Here is a 21,942-nt window from a genome sequence, read left to right as displayed (position 1 = left end):
TTGAATTAAATGTCAAAAAATCTGTACTTGTTCTTAATGGACACCCACCTTCATGGTCATTTTGTAGTGTGATGGTGAAAAAGACTGACCATGGCACCAAAAAGGCTGTGCACACAATCAAATTCAGTTCCCAAGTCATGGAGTTTGTATTTGTTACTTTATATAAGAATACATTTAGTAATGAAAGGTATTTCCAGATTAGGCAGTAATCATGAAGGTGGATGTGTGCAGCTCTTTTCTCCATAAAATAAACAACTCCACAGGGTGGCAGTACTTATACACACATGCTAGACAATTGCACAACTTTTGTATTGGTCCATACAAATTGCACTCTGTGCAACCCTGAATGGTACTGAAAAAAAAACATGTTAGGGTTTCATTTCATGTGGTATATAAATATTTGCCTGGTAATCTACTTCTTGTGCTTCAAATTACTTACATTAAAATATCTTTGGAACACTTTTAGCAACTATTTTGTCACGTGCACTTTCAAACTTGTTTAGGTCAATTTATACCATAAACTCTACAAAAACTAAAAATGCTAACTTTTTGATCCTTTTTTTCTCCCCAAATTATTTATTCTGAAAACAGGAAAATGTCCTGTTTTTTTTAATCTACATTTTCTTACAATGCAGATTATAACAATGTTATTTCTATTCACTTTGACAAGTGTTTGGAATATACAAGTTTATCGAGATAAATGAACTCAAAAAGTTAGGAATAAATAGAAGTACTTCAATAGATTTAGAAACGTCAAAATCTTTACTTTTAAATGAGAATATATTTATTGTAACCATATACCGTTTACTTCTCTGGTAAAACGTGTAAATCAGACTTTATTTTTTACCTTCTTCGTATTTATCACCTGATTTGCCTGCAGAGGGCGCTGTCTCTCCAGTCATTGTGCTCCACATCTTTATCTTCTCAGAGGCCAAACCTTCACCTTGTTCATGTGAATGTGTTTGTACAGACGGACGTCACATGCCTGCATGATGGAGGTGAACATGTCTTCAAAAAGCTCATCACGCCGCCTCATATGACTGTACATGTGAGTTTAATTCATTAGAGCTCATTATTTATGCAAATAAGTAGGTCAGGACTGGCATCAATAATGAATACGCCACAAGACTGCAGTAAGCTTTATGTATACTTTATGTAGAGACACGTAATGTACAACGTGATCAATAGCTTTTACAGAGAATATAAAAGTTAATGTAACTATAATGCCCACAAAGGGCAGTAGAAGATAATATTGTGCCTTGACCATAAGGCTTTCATTGTATTTTACAATCACATATAAAACTACTGGTGTTTTTGACATCATCGATTATATCATCATCATCATCACTGATATTACTTTACTATCATAAACATCATCAAACATATTCACTATAATCATCATAAATACAACCATCTTCTGCACTCGTAAGTCATGGCTTTTTAAGCTTTTTCACAGTTATCAACCATAATTCTCTTCATGATCATATGTATTGTATATTTTCTATTGATTATGTTTAAGGCTTTTTTGTAAAGAAGACCCAAAACTTCAGCTGATGCAAACGTCTGCCAGTCGGCTCAAACATGTGACACAGAGTGTGCATACTACAACAAATTGACCAGAAACCTATACATTTTATATACAGACATAACTTAATCATACGCTGTTGAACATTTACAGGTAGTGTTAAACCATTTCACAAATAAAAATAAATACAAAAAAATAGCTGGTTAATAGAGTTTTTTTTGTTTGTTTGTTTTTTAAAGAGAAACACAAAAAAGCAAGCAAGGATTTTTAGGATTACAAAGCAAATTCTAACAGGATCACAATACATCGACCTTCACTGACATAGGCCATAAACAAGAAAATAACAAAAGCTTAACTGGACTGGTACCTATTGGGCCCATTGTTTAGCCGTGAATAAAACCCAACCGAAAGAACTTTTAAAGTCATAATCCTTAAGATAGCTGTGAAATTAGAGGGAGGTTTATTTGTATTTATTTAATTTATTAGTGTCATTTAGTTAGTGGCAGAGTTGATGGTTTTCCTGCTGAGCACAACCTGATTCACTTGGATAAAAGACTCAGAAAGCGGATTATGAACTCCGGTGTGCTGGTGACTTTTAATTTTTGCAAGGTAAAGACGAAAGAGCCTCAGTGAGCTTCAGACCGCTTCTCAGCCAAGAAAACCAACTGTTGCAATCATGAAAGCGATGCTAATGTGGAGTGAAATCTTAAGGATTACAACTTTCAAGTCACTCTTTAAGTCTCAGTAAGAGCACCATTGCTTCTCAACTAAACAAAAAAGTATGCACATTTCAGAATTCTCTGCTCCACGTGGATAAATGAAATCAGTCCAGCTGACTCAAGACTGTAATGCTTTGTTAGAAACTGTAAGCCAGCTTTTTTTTCCGAAGTTACTCTTCGCCATGTGGCACCTCCAGAGGAGAATGGAATTCAAACCCAGAGTGAGTTCACAACAAGGTCCAGGTGAGTCGATTCTGCACCGATTCAATCACGACTGCCCTGATATGATCATCCGTCTCCTCCTACCAACCGACATTTTGAAACACCGTGGAGACGACCATTCGGCCAAACTCTGAGTTACAGCAACCTTTTTCATAAAGCACAGTGGAGGCAACACTTGCATCACTTATGCACCCATACTGTAAGATGCCGTGTGCACCGATAGCATGCACACTGCTGCATACACACAAACACAAACATATTGGTCTATAATAACCCACATGCATGCATGTGCACCTGAAACATGGCAGTTGTGCTTTAGGGAGACCGAGAGACGTTATGTAACCGTGAGAAAGGGAGGTGAGGGTGCCGTATGAGATGGAGGGAAAACAAACAGGCTGGTTACTTGCTCTCCTGCTCCATGCAAATCCATAAAATTGAGATTCCTGGACCTACGCCGTCTCAGTTAGGGGTGTGTGGGTGTGTGTGTGTGTGTGTGTGTGTGTGTGTGTGTGTGTGTGTGTGTTCGTGTCCAACACATACACCAGACTTGCAGGCAAGTCCAGAGGACAAACTGAGGTTTTGTCTTCGGGGATGAAGTCAGTTGTGTGGCCAACAGTCATTATTCTGGTATACCAGCTTTGCAGTGTGTGGTTTATGAGTTCATGAGCCGAAGGAGAGGAAGATGGAGGCGGAACGGAGGTCGAGGGGATTGTGACGCCCTCACTTCTTGTTGGCGATGCGTCTTTTCCTGGTGGCCAGCATGTCGTAGAAGGGATCTCTGCTGATGCTCGCCCTGGAGAAGCCAATCAAAGGACAGAGATGAAATAAATAAAAAGGCCACATGAGAGGAGGGTCTCAAACATCTTTGATATGGAAATGGAGGCACATTTATACAAACCCCTGCTTTAACTAAATCAAAAAAAAAAAAAAACTTTGTGCAATGACCTAGTTTGGTTTCCATGGTTTCTGAAGAGGAACCCCCCCTCCCTCTCAAGTATTTTTTCTGGGTACTCTGGTTTGCTAGATCCTCACTAGAACCCTGCCAAGAACATAGTAAAACATACGCACAGCTTCCCTCCAACTGCTCCTCAGGTATAATTGCGCTACATCGAATAATGGTGCGCAAGATTATGAACTCTTCTACATTCTCCAGCTTCATTTCTTCTCAGAGTGATGGGAATGGAAATGTAGCGTACAATGGGAGCAAGTGAGTCAGGAAGCCATTTGGGCTCCAGTGAGAAGCCCAGTTTCACGCCTGCTAAATCCTGTTAGCCCCAACACAAAGCAAGAAGAGGCTCAACCCCCCACTGTGGATATCTCCGATTCCCTTTATAAAGCCACACGCTGAAGAATGAGTCCGTGTACGATGACTATCCTCCTCCTTTATGGGGCTCATTGTCGTTTTTCAACAACCCAATTTCGTGAAACAATAACTCCACAGTGGACTGAACAAATCCGAGCATGGCTGCTTTGGCAAATGTAACATTTCTCTTTAGATTTAAAGATAGACACAATGCTTGTTTCATGAACTTGGAGAAATCCACTTTTAGGAAAGCGCTGCATTCATTCATAAACCCCCCCCCACCCCCCCAACACACACACACTCACACTTTCACTTGACCTATTTTGTTCAGCATCATTCGAGTTTGTGTGCTCGTGACTCAAGATGAGCAGATATCACATTGCTCCTGTGATCATCTCTGCTTTAAAAGAAGGGAATATCATTTCCATTTAAAAAAAAAAAAAAAAAGAAGCCTTTTATCCCCCCCCCGTCATCTCGGATCCCTCTGGTGAAGCTCTGGCTGGTTAGCCTGGATAGTTGGGAAAACGTCAGCGCGGCTCCACGCTGCCTCTCCTGGATAGGTTTGCTGGCTCACCCCTGGTGTGTTATAAGCAGTGACTAATCCCCCATCATTTCCCTCATGAATACTCTTTGATAGTATGGTGGGGGGGGGGGGTGTGCACTATGTTACAGTATAGATGTGGCATGTTCTGCTGAGCCAACTCTCTTTGACATTGCACCATCTCCTATGAAGGCGATTACAGAACATCCAGCATATAGGTCACAAACAACAAGGGAATCATTATTCTCACAACTATATGTGGTTTCTAATAAAAAGAAATCACCTCACTGTTTTAATCAAACATCGGTTATTTCTTATAAAACTCTGATGTGTTAAAAAAAATAAATAAATAAAGGAAACCTCTCTTCATTCTTAACCGAGACCAAAAACATGAAATTCTGTATTAAAATGCAAAATTTAATCCCTCTTGTTTTTCCGTGTTTACAAATGTTGACCCTAAAATCCCCATCATTAATCACAGATTTGGTTTATTGGGGCACATTAAGATCCCAAAATGTGTCTTAAATTTCAGATTAAACATCTGGAGCACCACGGAAAAACAAAAGAATGAGGTTAACAAGTCATGTGAGGCAACAAGGAAATTGTCCTTGGTAACAAAAATGTGGACCTTGTTTATATCGGTATTGATCGACAGTCCAAGGTTTTTTTTCTTGAACATATCTATGATCTAGATAGAACTTGGATGGGTGAATTTAAGGCTTTTATGTTTTATTAATAGAAAGATATAGACTCAAATAAAAGGAACAACAGTTCTAAGATGCGATATGAAAATCCTTCTTATTGTAGTTTCTGTTTGTTCAATAAAGTGTAATGTTAGGAAAAGCACAGGTCAGGGAGGGGTATGTGCCATTATTTGTACAAGAAATCTTACTTAATGGATTTTATCCACTCTTCTTTCTCCTCGGGCGTGGGTGCAGATATTCTGTATACCACATGATTTCCCTCTACGACACGCCCATCGGCCTCCGTCTTGCAGGCTTTGATCACCTGGCCTTTGTGATTGGGGTTATACAGCTCGAAACAGTTCTGAAGAAAGGGGATGAAGTGTCGGTAACTTCAAATAATTAACACTGACCAAGAAAAGAATGCATTTACTGAACAAGTAACTGGGAGAAAGATACTGGTTGTAAGGCTGAGGTTTCTAATGAGGCAACACTCACAGGTTTCCTTGGCTCCTCCACCTCCCTGATGCTGAGATTCTCCAGTGGTATGATCCCACGAGGTTCCTTATCCTAATGGGGAGAGGGATTAGGGGCAGAAACATGAGAGGAGGCAGAAAAACAAGAAACTGCACGATTGGGAAGTTAAAAAACAAGCAATCAAGAAAAGCCATAGAACAAAGAGAGTGCAAGGAAATAAAATGAGAACCAAATCGTTAGAAATAAAAAAAAAAAAGAAGAAGAAGGAGAATATAGGTGCGTAAGCCGTTTGTGAAAAAAAATTAAATCCCACAATCAGGCTCTGAGCCCCCACCCTCATCCTTCATGTTCTTTACTGGACTGGATAATGTGTGCATGCTGCAGTAAGACCAGAGGACAGGACGTAATGACAGTGTCCTGAAGGATAACAGGAGGGCAGAGGGAGGACAGTGCTGATGTAGCAGCAATGCCACACAGGAACTGATACAAATCTTCAAGGATCACTCGCAAATTTTTCCTACATTACACAAAACACACAAACAGCAGGGTGTCAAGACAAAGGTTTAACAGCCGCTTGGTAATCGAGCTAATCATAAGCCAATTTGAACAACAATTAACAACCACTTATGTCAATTAAAATAGGTATGGAACAAATCCCCACTGTGGCCGTGCGTGGAAATTAGAGGCGACTGGAAGTTCTCTTTCCCTCTCCCCCCCCTACGATGTGGCTTTTACTTAAGAGAGGATATTGTTTATATATTTGTCACACACGTTAGTAAAACGTGAAGCCGCAACAGAAGTTGTGAGTGCAATCATCAAATTAGCAATCTGTGCCATTACATAATTAATGCGGAGTAGAGGAAGCAGGAATGGAGCCAAATAACAAGCAAACTCTGGTACAGCACGTTCAGGTAAATATTGTTCGGAATGCAACACATGGAGTTCCTGTATTTAATATCAACAGCAAAATCATTGGAATATTAACTAAACTCAGATTGGGGTCCATCAAAAATGTTCACTCCAGGTCAACTCACACCATCAACAAAGACACGACCTCGGTATGGTACTCACAGTCGTGTACTCGAAGTAGTAGAGGCAGTTGTCTGTGAGGATGAACCACCTTCTTTTCCAGGTTTTCACTCGACCCCCTGGCAGGAAGAGACAGAGGAGACAGGAAGTGACACAATGGCCTCAGTGACAGGCCGTCTCCTGTCAGGAAAAAGAGCAGGAATGTGACACTCGCGAACCAAGCTGACCTACATCAAACGTGTTTTCTTATTCTCCAGAATATATTAATGAAATGACCCCATACATTTGATTAGGTTTGTGTAAATACAGTATCGTGCAAACATCTTAGGCCATTTGCTACAGAGCAAGGATACTATCAAAATAGAGATATTACAAGTTTTTTCTTTTAACCCAGAGTGAATAAACAGAAGGAAGGCCAGTATTTGTTCACCCTTTGCCTTCCAAACAGCAGTTTTATTTTATTTTCTGTAACCTTGCACATAGTTTCTGGAGGTACTTCTAAACATGTTGGCTCTTATGTGGATGTTGGCTTGAGGGAGTCTCTCGGTCTCTTCCTGTAACTCCAGACAGACTCCACACAGTTGAGACAGACACTCTTTGGGGGGGTATTTTTATGATAAAAGTATTTAATGGAATTTAAAGCCTATCTACCATGATTGTAACATTCAATGGACATGGATGTATATACTGTATCTCACTTTCTTTTTTTTTTTTAATAATTTTATAACACATTTCCTAACATTATCATAGTCCTTTACCAAATTAATCAAATTAGATAGATTATGTAATGCTGGAAGAAAAGTACACACGTACAAAATTTATAAGGATGTACATAAGAAATATAGAAATTAGATCAAGCAATGAAAACTATTTAAAAAAATATAGATAGAATAAAAGTCTACGACTGCTTTAATTAAATCATGATCCAGGCAAAAAATAAAGAACAAATTATGAAATTAACATAATTGACTATACAAGGTTGCACATTAGTTTGCTGTTGTGATTCAATTAGCTTTAGGTTCCTGTCCTCAACCACAGGGAAATGTCATGAGACCACAAACTACAGGAAATACTCCTCATGCCGCTGAAAAGTCACTGTGACCCAGATGTTTCTGTCTTCATGTAAGAGGCCACTTTAATTTAACAATACACTCTATGCTTTTATAATTTGTAGGTTTGTGTTTACTATGAGTAGTTTATTATGAGTAGTTTATTCTCCAATAAATGTGGGCTGTTGATGTTCCAGTTTCATGATCATATTTTTATGAAAATCTGAAATGCCTTAGACATAGATAAAAAGTCAATTTCAAAAACAGATTAGTCAATTAGTCAAATGTTCAGTATTTCCTACATCGTGTGATGAAAGCCTAAATGTATATCGCCGATACTGTGATAAACTGTAGAAAGCTGTTCTCTTTAACTGTCTGAAACATGCGGGCGAACTGGTTTGTACACGATAACAATTTGCTGCCACTATCTCTCTCTCGACTCTGAGCTTAATCAAGTGATGACTCAAGGAACTCCTAAATTATTACCGACTTTGCCTATTCATTTTTCAAAGCAACAAGATTAAAAAAAAACCTTGTTGGCTCTTCGGAGAAGGGAGCAAACTTAGCTCTTGATATGAACCTAACATGGCACCTAAAGCACCCCTGAAGGAGCGTATATGCGCAAATACATGCATGCAAAAAAGACGACAATAAATCAGGACACCCCAGAGCAACTTCTCCACCTCGTGTGGTAACTTGTGCGTGCTGGATCGCGGAACGGAAAGAAACTAAAGCGGCGAAAGGGCAAGCGCGAACGTCCAGCTTGGTGGTTGGAAGCAGCACTGAGCCTGTGGCGGTCACTGCACAAGCCTCACCCTGGAGGAAAAACAGGGGATTTAAGACGGAGCAGGGACACTGAGGAAGCTTCCCTGGTGAGAGACACCATGTCTGGCGTGCTCCTGCATACCTGCACTGCAACGCAGCAGCGCACAATAAGAAACAACCTGTGTGCGAGTGCGTGTGCATTGATTCACATGAGCCTATACGGGCCTCCCGTAATCACAGAAGCACCCGATTTTACTTACATTTCAATAGACTCTGGCTATTGAATTAGCGTGGCCAAATTTCCGCTTTTGCGCACAGAGAGATTTGCTAAGAAGGCATTTATTCCTCCACATCCTCCAGGGTTTATTTTTAGAGTTAAATTAGAAATATCATAGTGAGAACTGGTGCGGGAAATGGCTCCGGGGAGGAACACTGCTAGAATGTAATCATGTTAGGGCTGTGAGCCACAATGGGGCTATTTACATTCGTACTCATGAAGCTTGATGAGGCTACAGAGACGTTACAGAGAGGTTGAAGAATGCGCAGGTCAAAGCCAGGTGTGTGTGTGTGTGTGTGTGTGTGTGTGTGTGTGTGTGTGTGTGTGTGTGTGTGTGTGTGTGTGTGTGTGTGTGTGTGTGTGTGTGTGTGTGTGTGTGTGTGTGTGTGTGTGTGTGTGTGTGTGTGTGTGTGTGTGTGTGTGTGTGTGTGTGTGTGTGTGTGTGTGTGTGTGTGTGTGTGTGTGTGTGTGTGTGTGTGCGTGAGAGAGAGAGAGAGAAAACCGTCATAAACGTAACCACCTGCAGTGAGTTTGCGCTCGAACACTGGACAAACAAAAACCACGCTACTGGACTGTCATTATTCTACATAATAAATCAATGTCTCACCGCATAAAAAAAAGCAATCTGTTAAAGGAGGAAGTTAAATAAGAGGTGATAAGATAATGTAGGTAAGCAACATCTGCTGGATACAACTGCCAAGCAGAAGAGCCACAATCAAAAACACATGGAAAATGCCGGCACGCACGACCGTTACACTGCGCGCACACATATTCACTAGTAAATTACAGTTTACAGCGCGCTTTCCACAAAAGCATTAAAGATGGTTTTAACAAGTTTGAGTGTACAACTCCAAATGTGTGATAAACCACAATGGAAACAAAAGCAAACCGGTTTCTTTTCCATAAACCTGCAAACTGTGAATTTTCTCAAATGCAAACACCAACATTTACTTTAACTGTGCTTGAGATCTCTCCTGTGAATAATCACAGTAACATGAACAGGCTGCTTCCACCTATTGTGAGCTATCACATGCTCAAGTTAGAAGCAGAAATTATTCAAAATAAAAAGATGAGTCACATACACGAAAAAAATTATTGAGTCTGTGTGCTCCACAGGAGATGCTATTTCAGCTAGGTTGAATTTAGCTGTGCTTCTAAAGTATAATCTGTGCAATGTATTTCTATAGGGATCTGAATATACACAGAGCATTAATCATTCATGAACATTATGATGATAATTCAGTTTTCTCTTCTGGAGTTTTAAAAAGCTACATATAATGATAAATGCTTCTGCACGGTTTCTCTGTTTCTTTGTGCTTCTTGTTTATTTTCTTCCAAACACTTTATGTATGTTTCAATGTAATTTTCAGCCAACTCAAAAGATTAGCCGTTGTGTTTAATGATGTTCCTTGCATGTTTTGGGTCATAGGTTAAAAACCGAATATGCAGATATGTTTCAGCTGAGAAGTTTGTGCTTTTAATCTGGTTTTAGTTCAACTAAAGTCTATAAAGTGCACTTCACACAGCATTGTGTCTATATCATCGTACCTCACCACAAAACTCAGAGTACGTGAGCTGGAATTGCCTCAAGCATGCAGTAAAAGTTCTCGTGAGAAAAAAAAAAAGAGAAAGAAACCCCAGAGCAGAAAAAAATGCAGGAGTAACCAAATCAAGTCGTCCAGGATGTCTTGCATTCCCTCGGCAGCTGATTGAGTCTGATGCTAACCTAATTTCAGAAGCCAGCCTTCTCTGTCTGGGTTGAAGAACGTGTGCGTCAGGTCATTCCCATCGTCCTCCGGGATCTTAAAGGGTTCACTCTTGATGCTGTCGTATAGATTCTATGCAGACAGAAGACAGAAACAGTTGAGGTGCACAGAAAGATTCCATCAGCAGGAAAACTTCCAAATAAGCATGCACACTTACAGTGCATTACACAGGGCACTGACAAACTATTACAGTGCTGGGAAGTCAAAGACAAATGATTAATACTTCAGTGACTCTGCAAGCTCAGGCAGTTTTTGATAAAGTGTCTGTTTATGCATTCACTATAAGTAAAACAAATAGCACTTTGGTATCGACATCATTTAGGTAATTCTTTTTTTTTTTTGTTTCTTCTTTGAGAAATCATGAAAAAATCATTAGCATCAGCACCCAGAGTGAAATGCAAAGTCTGCAGAGCTGCAATATCTCAATTAGTGAAGCATGATTGCTTTGCACAGAAGAGAGCCTGCGCATTTGTTGTAATTTTTTTTTCTCTCTCTGACATTCATGTAGTATGTATTAAAATCCATGTTACGCTTTAACCAACCCCGTGATTAAAATGCAACGCGACGCAGGATACATTTGTCAAACCTAACAAACTAATAAAGTCAAAGCTCTCACCCTGAGTAGCTCCTCCGGGAGGTCCCCCCCCTCGTTGATCCCTCTGTTCATGGAGATGAAGCGCTCCACTGGGGGCTTATCTCTGACGTTGGGATTGTGCAGGCTGGTGTTCAGCATAATGATGGCAAATGATAGGACGTAGCAGGTGTCTGTGGAAGCAATTACATTGCGGGGTCAGTGGGAAACGCAACATGCAGCGCGGGCTTCCTCTCTCTCCGAGTAAGATCAGGCATTTGTGATTGGATTTCTAACAATTAGATGAAAACACTGATTAAAAAAGGTGAAATTGAGTTCATACTATAATATGACAAAATTGTGTTTTCTGGGTTTTTTTTAAGCCAACATGCTTCACTCTTCCAAACAAGCTATGCTGGTGTAAAGGTTGCCCTTCAGCTTTTCTAATATAATAATGCCAAATGAGCAACAGAGATATGTGATTGACGAGACAGCAATCCATCCAAAAAAAATTCTCACACCAAGTTTAGCACTCTTGTCTCATAAAAACAGGGATTTAATCAACCAAAAGCATGGTGGTCTCACACACAAACACACACGCACTGTTAACACACAAACATCCATGATCCACCGCTCCTGCGACACCACATCATAACCCCTGCTCACCATCCTCCACCTCATCCATCCACACACTAACTGCCCCAGTCAACATCCTCTGCTCTGTAATTTATAACCCCGGCATGAGAGATGACCAATAACTAAGTCTGGGTGTGTCACCCCATCAATATTCATGACCCGCGCTGTCACCTGTGTCCCCCTCAACGTTCGCCACCGCGGCAGCAGACGATGCGCAACGAGCCGGGACTGTGCTAATGACCGCTATTGACCAATGATCCATTTCATTATCACTGCTGGAGCCACGAATACTGATTACACTGGGATTAGCGAGCATGCTGAGAGGGACAGGGCAACATGGGGAGGAGAATAAAAAAGGTCTCAAGTGGTCAAGTTCAGATTGAGACTAAAAGAATAAACATCAAAAACTGGGTTGAGGTCTGTGTCCTGAGAGGGTGATTTAGGTGTGACGTGGACGGATGATTTATGCCACCGAAACAGGTCCAGCTGTCTCGAGACAGAAGACAGACAGTCAGAGGGATTGATCTGAGGCTGGGATGGTCCAGATGCCATATGTTATCTGTCCAGGGCTGTCTGACTGATTTTGACTCATGTGTCTGCTGCGTCTGTGTTTGTGGTACCTGTGGACTGGAAGACGCCGGGATTGCATTGGCAGTACCTGGAGGCAAACGCCTCCATCATACGATCAATCTTCTGGGCTTCGCCTGGAAGTCTGAAGCTCCACAGAAACTGCCTGCAACAGCAAAGAGAGGGCAAAACAGAACAACAAGCCGTGAAATATTGATGCGCATGTGTGTTTTCATTGTACATGACAAACCGCGTTATATGCCTCAGATAATTCTCTACACTAAGAAGAGGAGCAACTTTTGAAATAAATGCACAGTTTTACTCAACCTGAAGAATAAATTATTTACAGAGCTGTGTGTGACCGCTCCTTTTACAATGTTGTATCGCATCAATGCAACATAAACATTCAGGTAATGTACACTATATGCTCTGTATCCTGTGGCATTAAAAATCAGATTCTGCTCAAGTTGGGATAATTAGGACGGAAACGTAAAGCGCTCAAGAAGAGGTTACACCTGGAGTATCTGTGCTGGGTCCTGTAAATACAATCTCCTATCCCGTGGTGGGAACATCAAACATTTGAATATAAGCTTGTGTTTCTGGTTGATTTGCTGTACGCTCATAATTCTGCTGTTTACCGAGCAACTGCTGAGGCGCACAAGTTTTATCGCTGCGATAGCAGAGTTGTAAAACCCTTTCTCATGATGCTGTAAACTGCATCAGAGCATTTTGAGGCTGTATTTCATCTTCTCACTTGTAGCCTTAAACGCACACCTGCAATAAAAGGGGCCACCGGCTCACCTTAAGGCTTGAACGAGGTTGAGGTCTGCAAACTCGTGAAGTTCCACAAATGCCTGGAGGACCTTGATGTTAAAGTCATCACTGTGGATCAGAAGGGACATCTGTCAAAATTGTACTTATTGATACACTCTTTATCCATGAATGACATTTTACATGACTTTTTAAATAAAAAAATAATAAATAAATAAAGTCAACCATAAAGGATCAATGACATTAAGTGACTATTCTGATTATTAATAAATGATCAGACGCTCAGGGAACAGACACTGAAATGAAGAAACAGCCCTTGAAACCCACTGCAGACATAAAGTCACACTTGTTTAGGCTCAAGGTGGAAGTAAAACCCTGCGACCATATCATCGTCCCATTTCCAGACGGAGAGCCGCTGTGTGGCTGAGCCGGGCTGCATGACACGATCTGTTCTTCCGAGAGCTTTTCCCCCCTTGACTGCCCTTCGAGAAGAACCACATGTCCCCTCAGTTGTTTTTTTTAACGCCACCAATGCTCTGCTCCATAAATCCAAGCAAGCAGTTTTCCAGTGTTTTGCCCCCGTGTCTGAATGCGAGTGGTGCAGATATAACTGAGAGATAGGGAGGAAAGGAAAAAGAGAGATGGAAAGAAATGGAGCGCTCACCGTTCCCCCAAGTAGTCCCCGATTACTGTTTTGTTAAGGCCCTCGCCTTTGTATAGGAACTGTGCAATGTCCTCTGGGGTGTTCTGGAGAAGATCGTTCTCCAAAAGAAATTGAATTCCCTGTTTAAAAAAAAAAAAAAAAGGAAAAGAGAAGCCACACATGCACTTCAATTACTCATTTTGGTTCCATTTAAGAGCCCTGACGGATGGCCTTGAAACATTTAGAAATGTGATTACAGGGGCCAAATTAAATCATAAAAGAGGAATCCATCTGCGACTGTGTTATCGATCGTGAAAAGGAATCACATCAGGGTCTGACCTCACCTTCTTGGGGTCCATGTTAAACTTCTTTCTCCCCATGGCGATCTGTTTGTTTCTTTGTGTGGTTTTGCTGTAATAAAAACAGAACATGACAGGTGGGTGTGGTGTTTTTTTGTTTTTTTTTCCCTCCTAGGCTGCTGGGTTTCTTAGTGGCTCAGCTTGTGAAAGGTTTTCATGAAAGACAAAACCATCACAGTGTTTATTTACCAACATGTTTGGTTATTTACCAAGTAATTTTGGTCACTCAACGGTGCAGCTCCCACCTTAATTTCAACGTATCCTTCAAAATCTTGCAACATTACATCCTATTTTAATGCTACGATTCCGAAAGCCAGTTTGCATGCATCCTGCAGGAAACTCTTTACCTATGTGTCAATTTGAATGCTCCTTAAGCTTCCCGTGAGCCCAAAATAGCCCTGGCCCCTTTGCCAGCTGCACCTGAGACACACTAAACTCACAGCCTGACACAAGACCTCGCTGCACCTCGTCGGCCAATCAAACGGCAGCCGCCAAGTGTGCGCAGTTTGGCTAATGTTTAGTCGAGCGATGTCCGGCTTCACTGCTCAAACAATGAGGGGGATTAGCATGGGAACACACGCACACAAAACGACAGGTGTGACGCTCACATCGAAAGTGACTGTATGTCTGAAGGCTTTACCGTAAAAGAGCAGGAGAGGCAAAATAAACAGGAAAAGTGGGTTAATTAAATGGCTGTTGAAAACGTGAATCAACAAAGGCTTTGACGACTGATTCATTGTCTCATTTCAACCACAACCACTTTCTGCGTCTCCTGTTCTAGTCCACAATATAGGTGACATTCATGAGGGGCATCTATAAAAATGGCCAATCGCGGTTGAGACTTACAAACATAAACTACCAAGCAAGCATAACAGATGTATGAAAATGATTAAATATTTTAGTTTAAGAACAAAAGATCTATTGAAGGCTCTGTGAATAAAGCATCTTCAACTCACTCACCTTTCACCCACACAGGTGAGCTGCTCGATTTCAGTCATCACCTCTGCGATCTCAAACTTCAGCCGCTGCAAACAAAGCACTCGGTCACTTATTTCAAAGACTTTGTGTCTATCACAACACAACATAATGTTTATTTAAAGAAACAAGTAAATAAGTTAAAAGGTATTGTTACAGGAATGGTCACTGTACAGTTGTCAGCATCAAATTGTAGGTCAGTCACGGAAGGACATTCCTATTAATATTAAATGATGAAAGCAACAGGAAATGTATGATATTTGCAATTGTGAACAATCTTAACACAGCAGCAGCATGCAAAATCATAATAATATTCCAAATATTGCTCAGTGCAGAGAAGTATTGATCAGAAGAGTCTTGAATAACATTTTATTTGCATGTCGTCTGCTCAGAATCCTTAATTAAATCATATCCATTGATCTGGGTGTATTGTCCTTTACCAATTCCGCACATATACAAGCAATTCATTATCACCATTTGCTACTCACTTCAATATCATCCAGAAGCTCTTTTTTCCTGCGGCGGATGTTTGACAGCTCATCTCTTTCCTCCAAAGACAGGTCCTCTGGAACTGGAAAATGCAGAGCAGATCGAGAGAGTGAGTGAGAGAAATGTGAGTGGGGGGAGGTTGCGATTGGTCGGGAGGGCTATGAGGATGGATTAGATTAATTCACCTTGTGACCATCCAGTCAGAACTCACGGGGATTAAGCTCAACAATGCATACCTGTTAAATGAATCTTTTCCAAAGACATTACATGTGACCCGAACGAACGCGCTTATGGAAGTCCCACTCCATTTCTAAATCCACAGCTTCTAGCAGCCTGCAGGTTTTAGGGAACAATCTGGGGGTTTTCTTTTAGCTTCTATCCGATATGTCAATCTGATGCTAATGTTCAGAAGGTGATACAAAGTGGGGATGTTTTTAGCTTATTGACCTGTACTTCAGTAGCATTTTATGCAGTTTGCTCATAAATACAAATTTTTTTTGTGAGAAATTTCTTTAGAAACTGGGATAAATCTACAGAAATCTGCCTGTAAAAAGTTGTTGACTTCAATCAATAGTTGAATAAAATATATAACTGGATATGAACGAAATCCAGGGTGTTAAACATACACGCACACGCACCAGTGTGCATCCAGCCAGACATGCAACGTCAAACATTGGCCTTCTGAGACTCTACAATCATCGACCCCTCTTCTTTGAGTAATTACCTCTGCATTGAATCAGAGGCGTGTCACCTAACAAGCATGCTTTACAGGTTAGTGCACACTGTACACACCATGCATACAGAATTTACATTTCAGGCACGACTTATATTTTATTCCACGCTGAAGGTCCCAAAGGCCACCTACTTATCCTTCATTAAACTACACCACGTCGGCCTCTCCCCTCTCACACACACACACGCCTCAAAGGACCACCCCCTCTCTCTTCCACACATTAGAGAACAGCAATCCATTTGAGAGTGAGCTAACAGGAAGTAGGTCATTTTCACATGGAGCTACACCAGATTGTGCTTCTCCTACACCGTTCCTCTCTCTCTCTCTCTCATATGCACACCACTCCCCCTCTATCTCCATCTCTCTTTGTCCGCCTCCATCCCAGTGCTTGAAGTGGGGGTGAGAGCAGAATCAAATCCCCCAACTGAATCATACCACTAAGCAGCTTTGCAATTCAGTCGCCCATTCCACCCCAACCCCCCCCAGAACTGTAAATAATAGAGAAAAAAAGAAAGTTATTTCGTCTCCTCTGTATCTAACTCTTGTATCTTTCCCTCTCGCTCAGTGTCTGAATCAATCCCTCTGCCTCGACTTTGCTCTGAAAGACAAAGTGACAGAAGCAGCAAGGACTATTAGGTTATTACGTTCTGAGGGTACAAAGCTCATGTTATCACAGACGAGCATTCCCAGTCCAGAAAGCGGGCCCAGATGTGTTTTTTCCCACCCTATTACCCACACACTCGATCCACGTGTATGAGAAAGAAGACGAAAAAAGGTGTCAAAGGAAGAACAGTTATAGCTAATGTATACAAGAGCCCAACTTTTATTGATAATTGTACACAAGTTCAAATCAGGTGAAATGTTAATCGAATATAAATGCCACTTCTACTAAGCAGTTTGAGACTGAGCGGTGAGTCACTCTTAATTTGTTAAGATGTGGAAAGGGCTGTTATACTGGCAGAAATACAATGAAAAAAATACAGTTCATGACAAGAAAACCATTACCGGTAACAAAAATTCTACTATATTGATAAATACTGACAATCAAATTAATTTTCGTAATTATTTGCGAAGCAGCAACACGGGTGGGGGGTCGGATTATTGGGGATGTGCGAGTCGCTCTCATTCTTTTTTTCATGCTTTGATTTGGGTTCGATTTTTTTTTTGATGATTAAAAACAACAATTACAAGGTCTTACTCTGTTCAAAGAGTAAGTAAGGGGCTGCATTGTGTTTTGTCTGGATAGTGTTTGAAGAAGAATGAATAAGGCTGACTAATCGGTTGCTATGAGTGTTTTAATGTTTATGGAACTTCTCATTTTACCATGAGCAAGCAAGCAAATAGAGATTGTGCAGGAAATGTCAAACCGTTTTAGCAAGATCAATATTGATATTAAATTGATATTAAACTTCAGCGCAAACCTCCAGAAGAGGATCCTGTGATAGAATCAAAAGGCCGACGACCGAAACTTTGATCCAATTAAATGTGGAATTAATTTCTGGTCATTTGTCAACTTTGCAATAATAGACCTCTGGGAAAGCATCAGGGTCGGTGAAGAGGAGAAAAAGAGCAAAAAGTTAGCAGGAGGCAATGTCTTTGTGTGAGAAAAACAAAACGCAAAAGGAAGGAAGAGACGGTGCCAAACAGAAAAGAAAAGGCAAGACTGGGGAGTGATGCAGGAACAGATACCAGCCCACTAGACATCTTCACACTCTGTGCCTCTGTTGCTCTCTTTTCTTGGCTTCAGTTAAGCCGTCTAATAATGCCGTAATTGTGGAGCAAAAAGACCCTGCAGGCAACCGACGTCCGTAATGCGCAAAACACTCCTCCATCCCTCCTACTCTGGCTAAAAGAGCTGGTCAGGACTGGAGAAAGGAACAAATTGTCTAAGGAGACCGAATCTGTTTTGGTTAACAAACCCCTGCTGTGTGTGTTTTGTAGCGTGTAGAAAATGCAGAGTAATCTGATATCACAGGGAGAAGGACCAAGACTGTACGGCAGGCACTGGATTTCTGATGCATTATACATGAAAGTCAAGGAATCTAAGAGAGTCTGTTTATATGTGTGTGTTTCCACAGAGAGCAGACCCACAAAAAAAAAAAAATCCATATTAGGTTATGAACACTGCACACTTAACCCCCAGCACAACCACATACATAACTGATGCAACACGCTCAGGCTTTTCATATTATGACTTAGAGGGGCTGCCGTTCTAGTTACAATCAATACATCATCATAATAGCTCAAACTTGCCTGCTTGCCCCCCCAATTGGCCGCCAAGTGTGCAACGATGAGTAACTGCCACGTCGCTTAAGTTTTCTCAGACGGTCACATGCTTCAGACAATGTCCAAAAAAATGGGTCTCAGACTTCGCAGCTTCCCCTTTCCCATCTCACAATCAGCGTTCTCCAACTGAAGACCTGCAACAAGTCGGGATCCCCAAAAGGCCAGCAAGGTTGAGTTAAAATCAGAAAGCCAGACTGAACTGATGAGGATCGATGGTCACATCAATATAACGGACAAACTTCCCTGTTCATTGATTGCTAATTTCACCCTTAACAGAGCTGTATCCATTACTTCCTCCTGGGGTGAAAGAGCTGCGCCAAATAGATTACTGAGGTTTTCGCTGACGCATTCACAAAATAAGAAAGGGGGTCGTAATGGAAATTTTCACCAGGTGATCAAAGAGGTTGTGTTACTCGCCGAGTGGGTGACCTGTTTGGCGGTGGTTTGCACGAACCATCAAACGCACAACTTCTTTTACTGCGCTATGCTCCTGCAGCATGACTTCACACAGTGGTTGCTCGCAGCAAGATGAAAAAAATGCTAAATGCTGACATTCCGCACAGTTTGCCAGAATGAAACCGTCAACCAATCCAGGAGCTGCTGCATTTCTCCCCTGGGAAAGAAAGTCCCTGCAAACCAACAAAACAAAACTCAAAATATCATTGTGCTCAAAGAATCTACTCTCATCTTATAACTATCCATATGAATGTTGAAACTGGTCAAAGATAATACATACTGCAAATCTTGTGACCTCATTATAATCATGATATACTGTGCGGCTTTCCGTTTTTTACTGGGCTCAGAGAGAAATTAACATCACATGCAAATTATCCATGCAACTAATAACAGATGCCGTCTTTCAAGTCAAATCATGATGCTCTTAAATGATCTCAATGATGCTCCTTGTTCGGGTCAGCGATCTGCCGTCCATGTTGCTGCGTCCAAAACACAACCATTAATGCGCGTCAGTGGCACTGCACATGTTCGAGCTGCTGTTGGTACTGAAGTTGCACATGCATCCAGAGGCTGAATCCTGCTGCTGAATGCATGACTGTCTCGTCCAGGCAGCAGTAGGAGTTTGGTTATCTGTCCTGATAAGAAGAAGAGATTGGGATCCGATTCTTAAGGTCTGCAAACGTCACAAAGTCATTGAGTAAATGTCCTTGACAGCGAAGACTTTCCAGCATGAGAGACAGTACAAAGGCCATCAGAGTGAACTTTTAGCCATTATTTTGTTGTCTTGCTTTATAAGGATTAAAAAAATAATTCACCAATTCATCTACTGGTCATGAAAAATGGTTGACTATTATGTTAATGAAGAATTTGTAGTGAATAAATCAAACAACAGCAAAGTCTATTTCTGCTACACCGCCACACTAAAAACTTGAGTCTGTTCATCTTTACTGTATAATATTGATCTCATGAGAGCGACGGTGTGGACCACAGTGATGACAAAAGATGACAGCAAACAGAGCTGATGAAAAACGTCCCGATCCTTCAGCGAGACAAGGGAGGGGATGTCTGCCGCGATCATGACGGCTGGGCTGGTCTCCTTGGAACAATAGCAAACACATCAAACACGAGGTGGGCAGAGTCCTTTTTCCCCACAGCGAGCTAATTAAAGAAGCCCTTACACAAGTTCACAACACTGAATTGTGGCTTTGCTGAGGCAAAAACATGCAAGCAAAGCCGAGCTGAACACGACTGTGTGTATAGTCTGTATATTGGTGAGTCTGTGACACCGTAACAACATCAAAGAGCTCATAAACACACTGTTTTTCTAATAAATGTGACATTTAGACGTCATTGTGCATGAAAACTAAAACATCCAACACTTGTTTTAACAAAATGCTTCTACGAGATCAAATGTTCCTACTTTATTAACATTTCCAGAACTAATAACATCCCACATTTCCTTTTCGTCCTTCTGCTTAATTATTTGCTTAATTATTGTTTATACTGAAGGTATATTCTTCTATCTTACCTATTGCTTTTTTTAACCCTGCATGCCCCTGTCTTTCCATATTGCTGCTGCTGGAACTGTGAATTTCTCTTGGAGATTATTAAAGTATTTATCTATCTATCTATCTATCTATCTTCTCCAATTCCCATGATGTCTGTCATACCTGTGTCATCAGACCGGTCAGTCCTACAATAGTCTGTTCCGCAGGTGTGCTGTTTTGTTTTTATTTTTTTTAGCAGCTTGTTTCCAAGTCATGCAGGCTGTGATTGTGGCTGTTCGGTGTGTAGTAACTGCCCCCCCCCCCCTCCCTCGGCCGTACTCCTACACACAGCTCTGAAGCATGCAAGAGACACACACAAGCAATCACATAAAGCACTAACACACACAGACACACACGCACTGACAGCTCCTGCCCCTGAACACATGACAGTAGTGGTCTATGGAAATAATCCACATTCCTCCCACAGAAACCGCCCTGTCTGGTCCGACCAGTTTTCATTACACCACCAAGTTTCATTCTTCATTTCTTTCCACTGCTCTAATTTTTGTGCTGCAACTTCTCCTCTCTTTTCAGATTCATTAAGTTTGTCTTTTTATATGGGGAAGCTAACTTCAAATATGAGAACATACAGGATTCGACTGCAACAATCACAACTGCCCTTTTCGCTCCACGGTGGTTTATATGTGGCGTGAATTCAATGTCAGACCAGCAGTGCTGAAGACACACCACCTGCAGCAATGTTTATTCATTTTAAAGTTCAAGGTTAAATATTAGTTCATCAAATATAATTTGGGCATCAGATCCTTTCGTCCAATCAAGAGGAGTTTTAATCCTTTGGAAGCAGCTCAGGACACTTGGAAAAGAAGAAGGGAAAGATTCAGCATGAATGGGTGACGTTGGGACTGAATCCACTAAACGAATCAATATTAATGCTCATCAGGCTACGCTATTCGATTAAAGAATCGGTGGCTCCAGACTGAGAAGAAGATGAACAGATGGACAGAAAACACAGATTACAGAGGAATAAAAATACAACATGAAGAAAGTCGCCTCTTCAAAGTGTGATTTTTGGTGTCTTTCTTTAAGTTTCTCTATGTCCTTCCAGGGTTGCTGTGCACATTTTGACAAGATTTAGCGCAACGTTTAGGCCGGAAGTCTTTCCCAACAGAACCTGAGCAAATAGGGATTAAGGACTTTGCTTAAGTCGCAAATGCCTTGTACAAAAATGACTTCTTGACAGTGGGATTGGAACCAGCTCGTTTCTGATCACAAAGCTCACTTCCCGAACGTCTAGGACAGTATTGTCTGCCCTGGAATGTTGAAACAGGTAGAATGGTTTGTGTGTTTTGTGTCTGTCAACATGCTAATACACAGCTGAAGACGGCAAGAATGTAAATTGTTTTTGTTTTTTTCCCCCCCTGTACATTAAATCACAAATTACAAGTTTGTGAATTGCTAACATTTTGAAACAACTCAGTATGTCTCTTCAGAGTGAAAGGAAGCCGGAGCTTTGTAAACACATCTGATGTGAGAAACAGACTGATGTCCATGTGTTTAACGCATCGAACATGCAGGAGAGAAAACAGAAGACT

At 41.1% G+C, this 21,942-nt stretch overlaps 1 protein-coding gene across 1 annotated transcript in view; it reads right to left on the bottom strand.

The window, feature by feature from the left end:
- Window positions 1–1,176: 1,176 nt before the first annotated feature.
- cyth3b (cytohesin 3b) overlaps window positions 1,177–21,942 on the bottom strand; it is a 35,212-nt gene continuing 14,446 nt past the window's right edge. The window contains exons 2-13 of the mRNA XM_080511467.1: window positions 15,367–15,449; window positions 14,864–14,928; window positions 13,889–13,955; window positions 13,566–13,684; window positions 12,932–13,012; window positions 12,184–12,296; window positions 10,973–11,121; window positions 10,317–10,428; window positions 6,542–6,618; window positions 5,492–5,563; window positions 5,203–5,357; window positions 1,177–3,259 (exon numbers count right to left, since the gene is read on the bottom strand). Of these exons, the coding sequence (XP_080367593.1) occupies window positions 3,187–3,259; window positions 5,203–5,357; window positions 5,492–5,563; window positions 6,542–6,618; window positions 10,317–10,428; window positions 10,973–11,121; window positions 12,184–12,296; window positions 12,932–13,012; window positions 13,566–13,684; window positions 13,889–13,955; window positions 14,864–14,928; window positions 15,367–15,449 (1,166 nt within the window). The 3' untranslated portion in view covers window positions 1,177–3,186. The remainder of the gene's footprint in view (window positions 3,260–5,202; window positions 5,358–5,491; window positions 5,564–6,541; window positions 6,619–10,316; window positions 10,429–10,972; window positions 11,122–12,183; window positions 12,297–12,931; window positions 13,013–13,565; window positions 13,685–13,888; window positions 13,956–14,863; window positions 14,929–15,366; window positions 15,450–21,942) is intronic.

Source organism: Blennius ocellaris (assembly GCF_963422515.1).
Source record: "Blennius ocellaris genome assembly, chromosome: 16".
Classification (NCBI taxonomy): domain Eukaryota; kingdom Metazoa; phylum Chordata; class Actinopteri; order Blenniiformes; family Blenniidae; genus Blennius; species Blennius ocellaris.
Note: the sequence above shows the minus strand (reverse complement) of the source record. Positions and strands in the feature narration are given on the sequence as shown.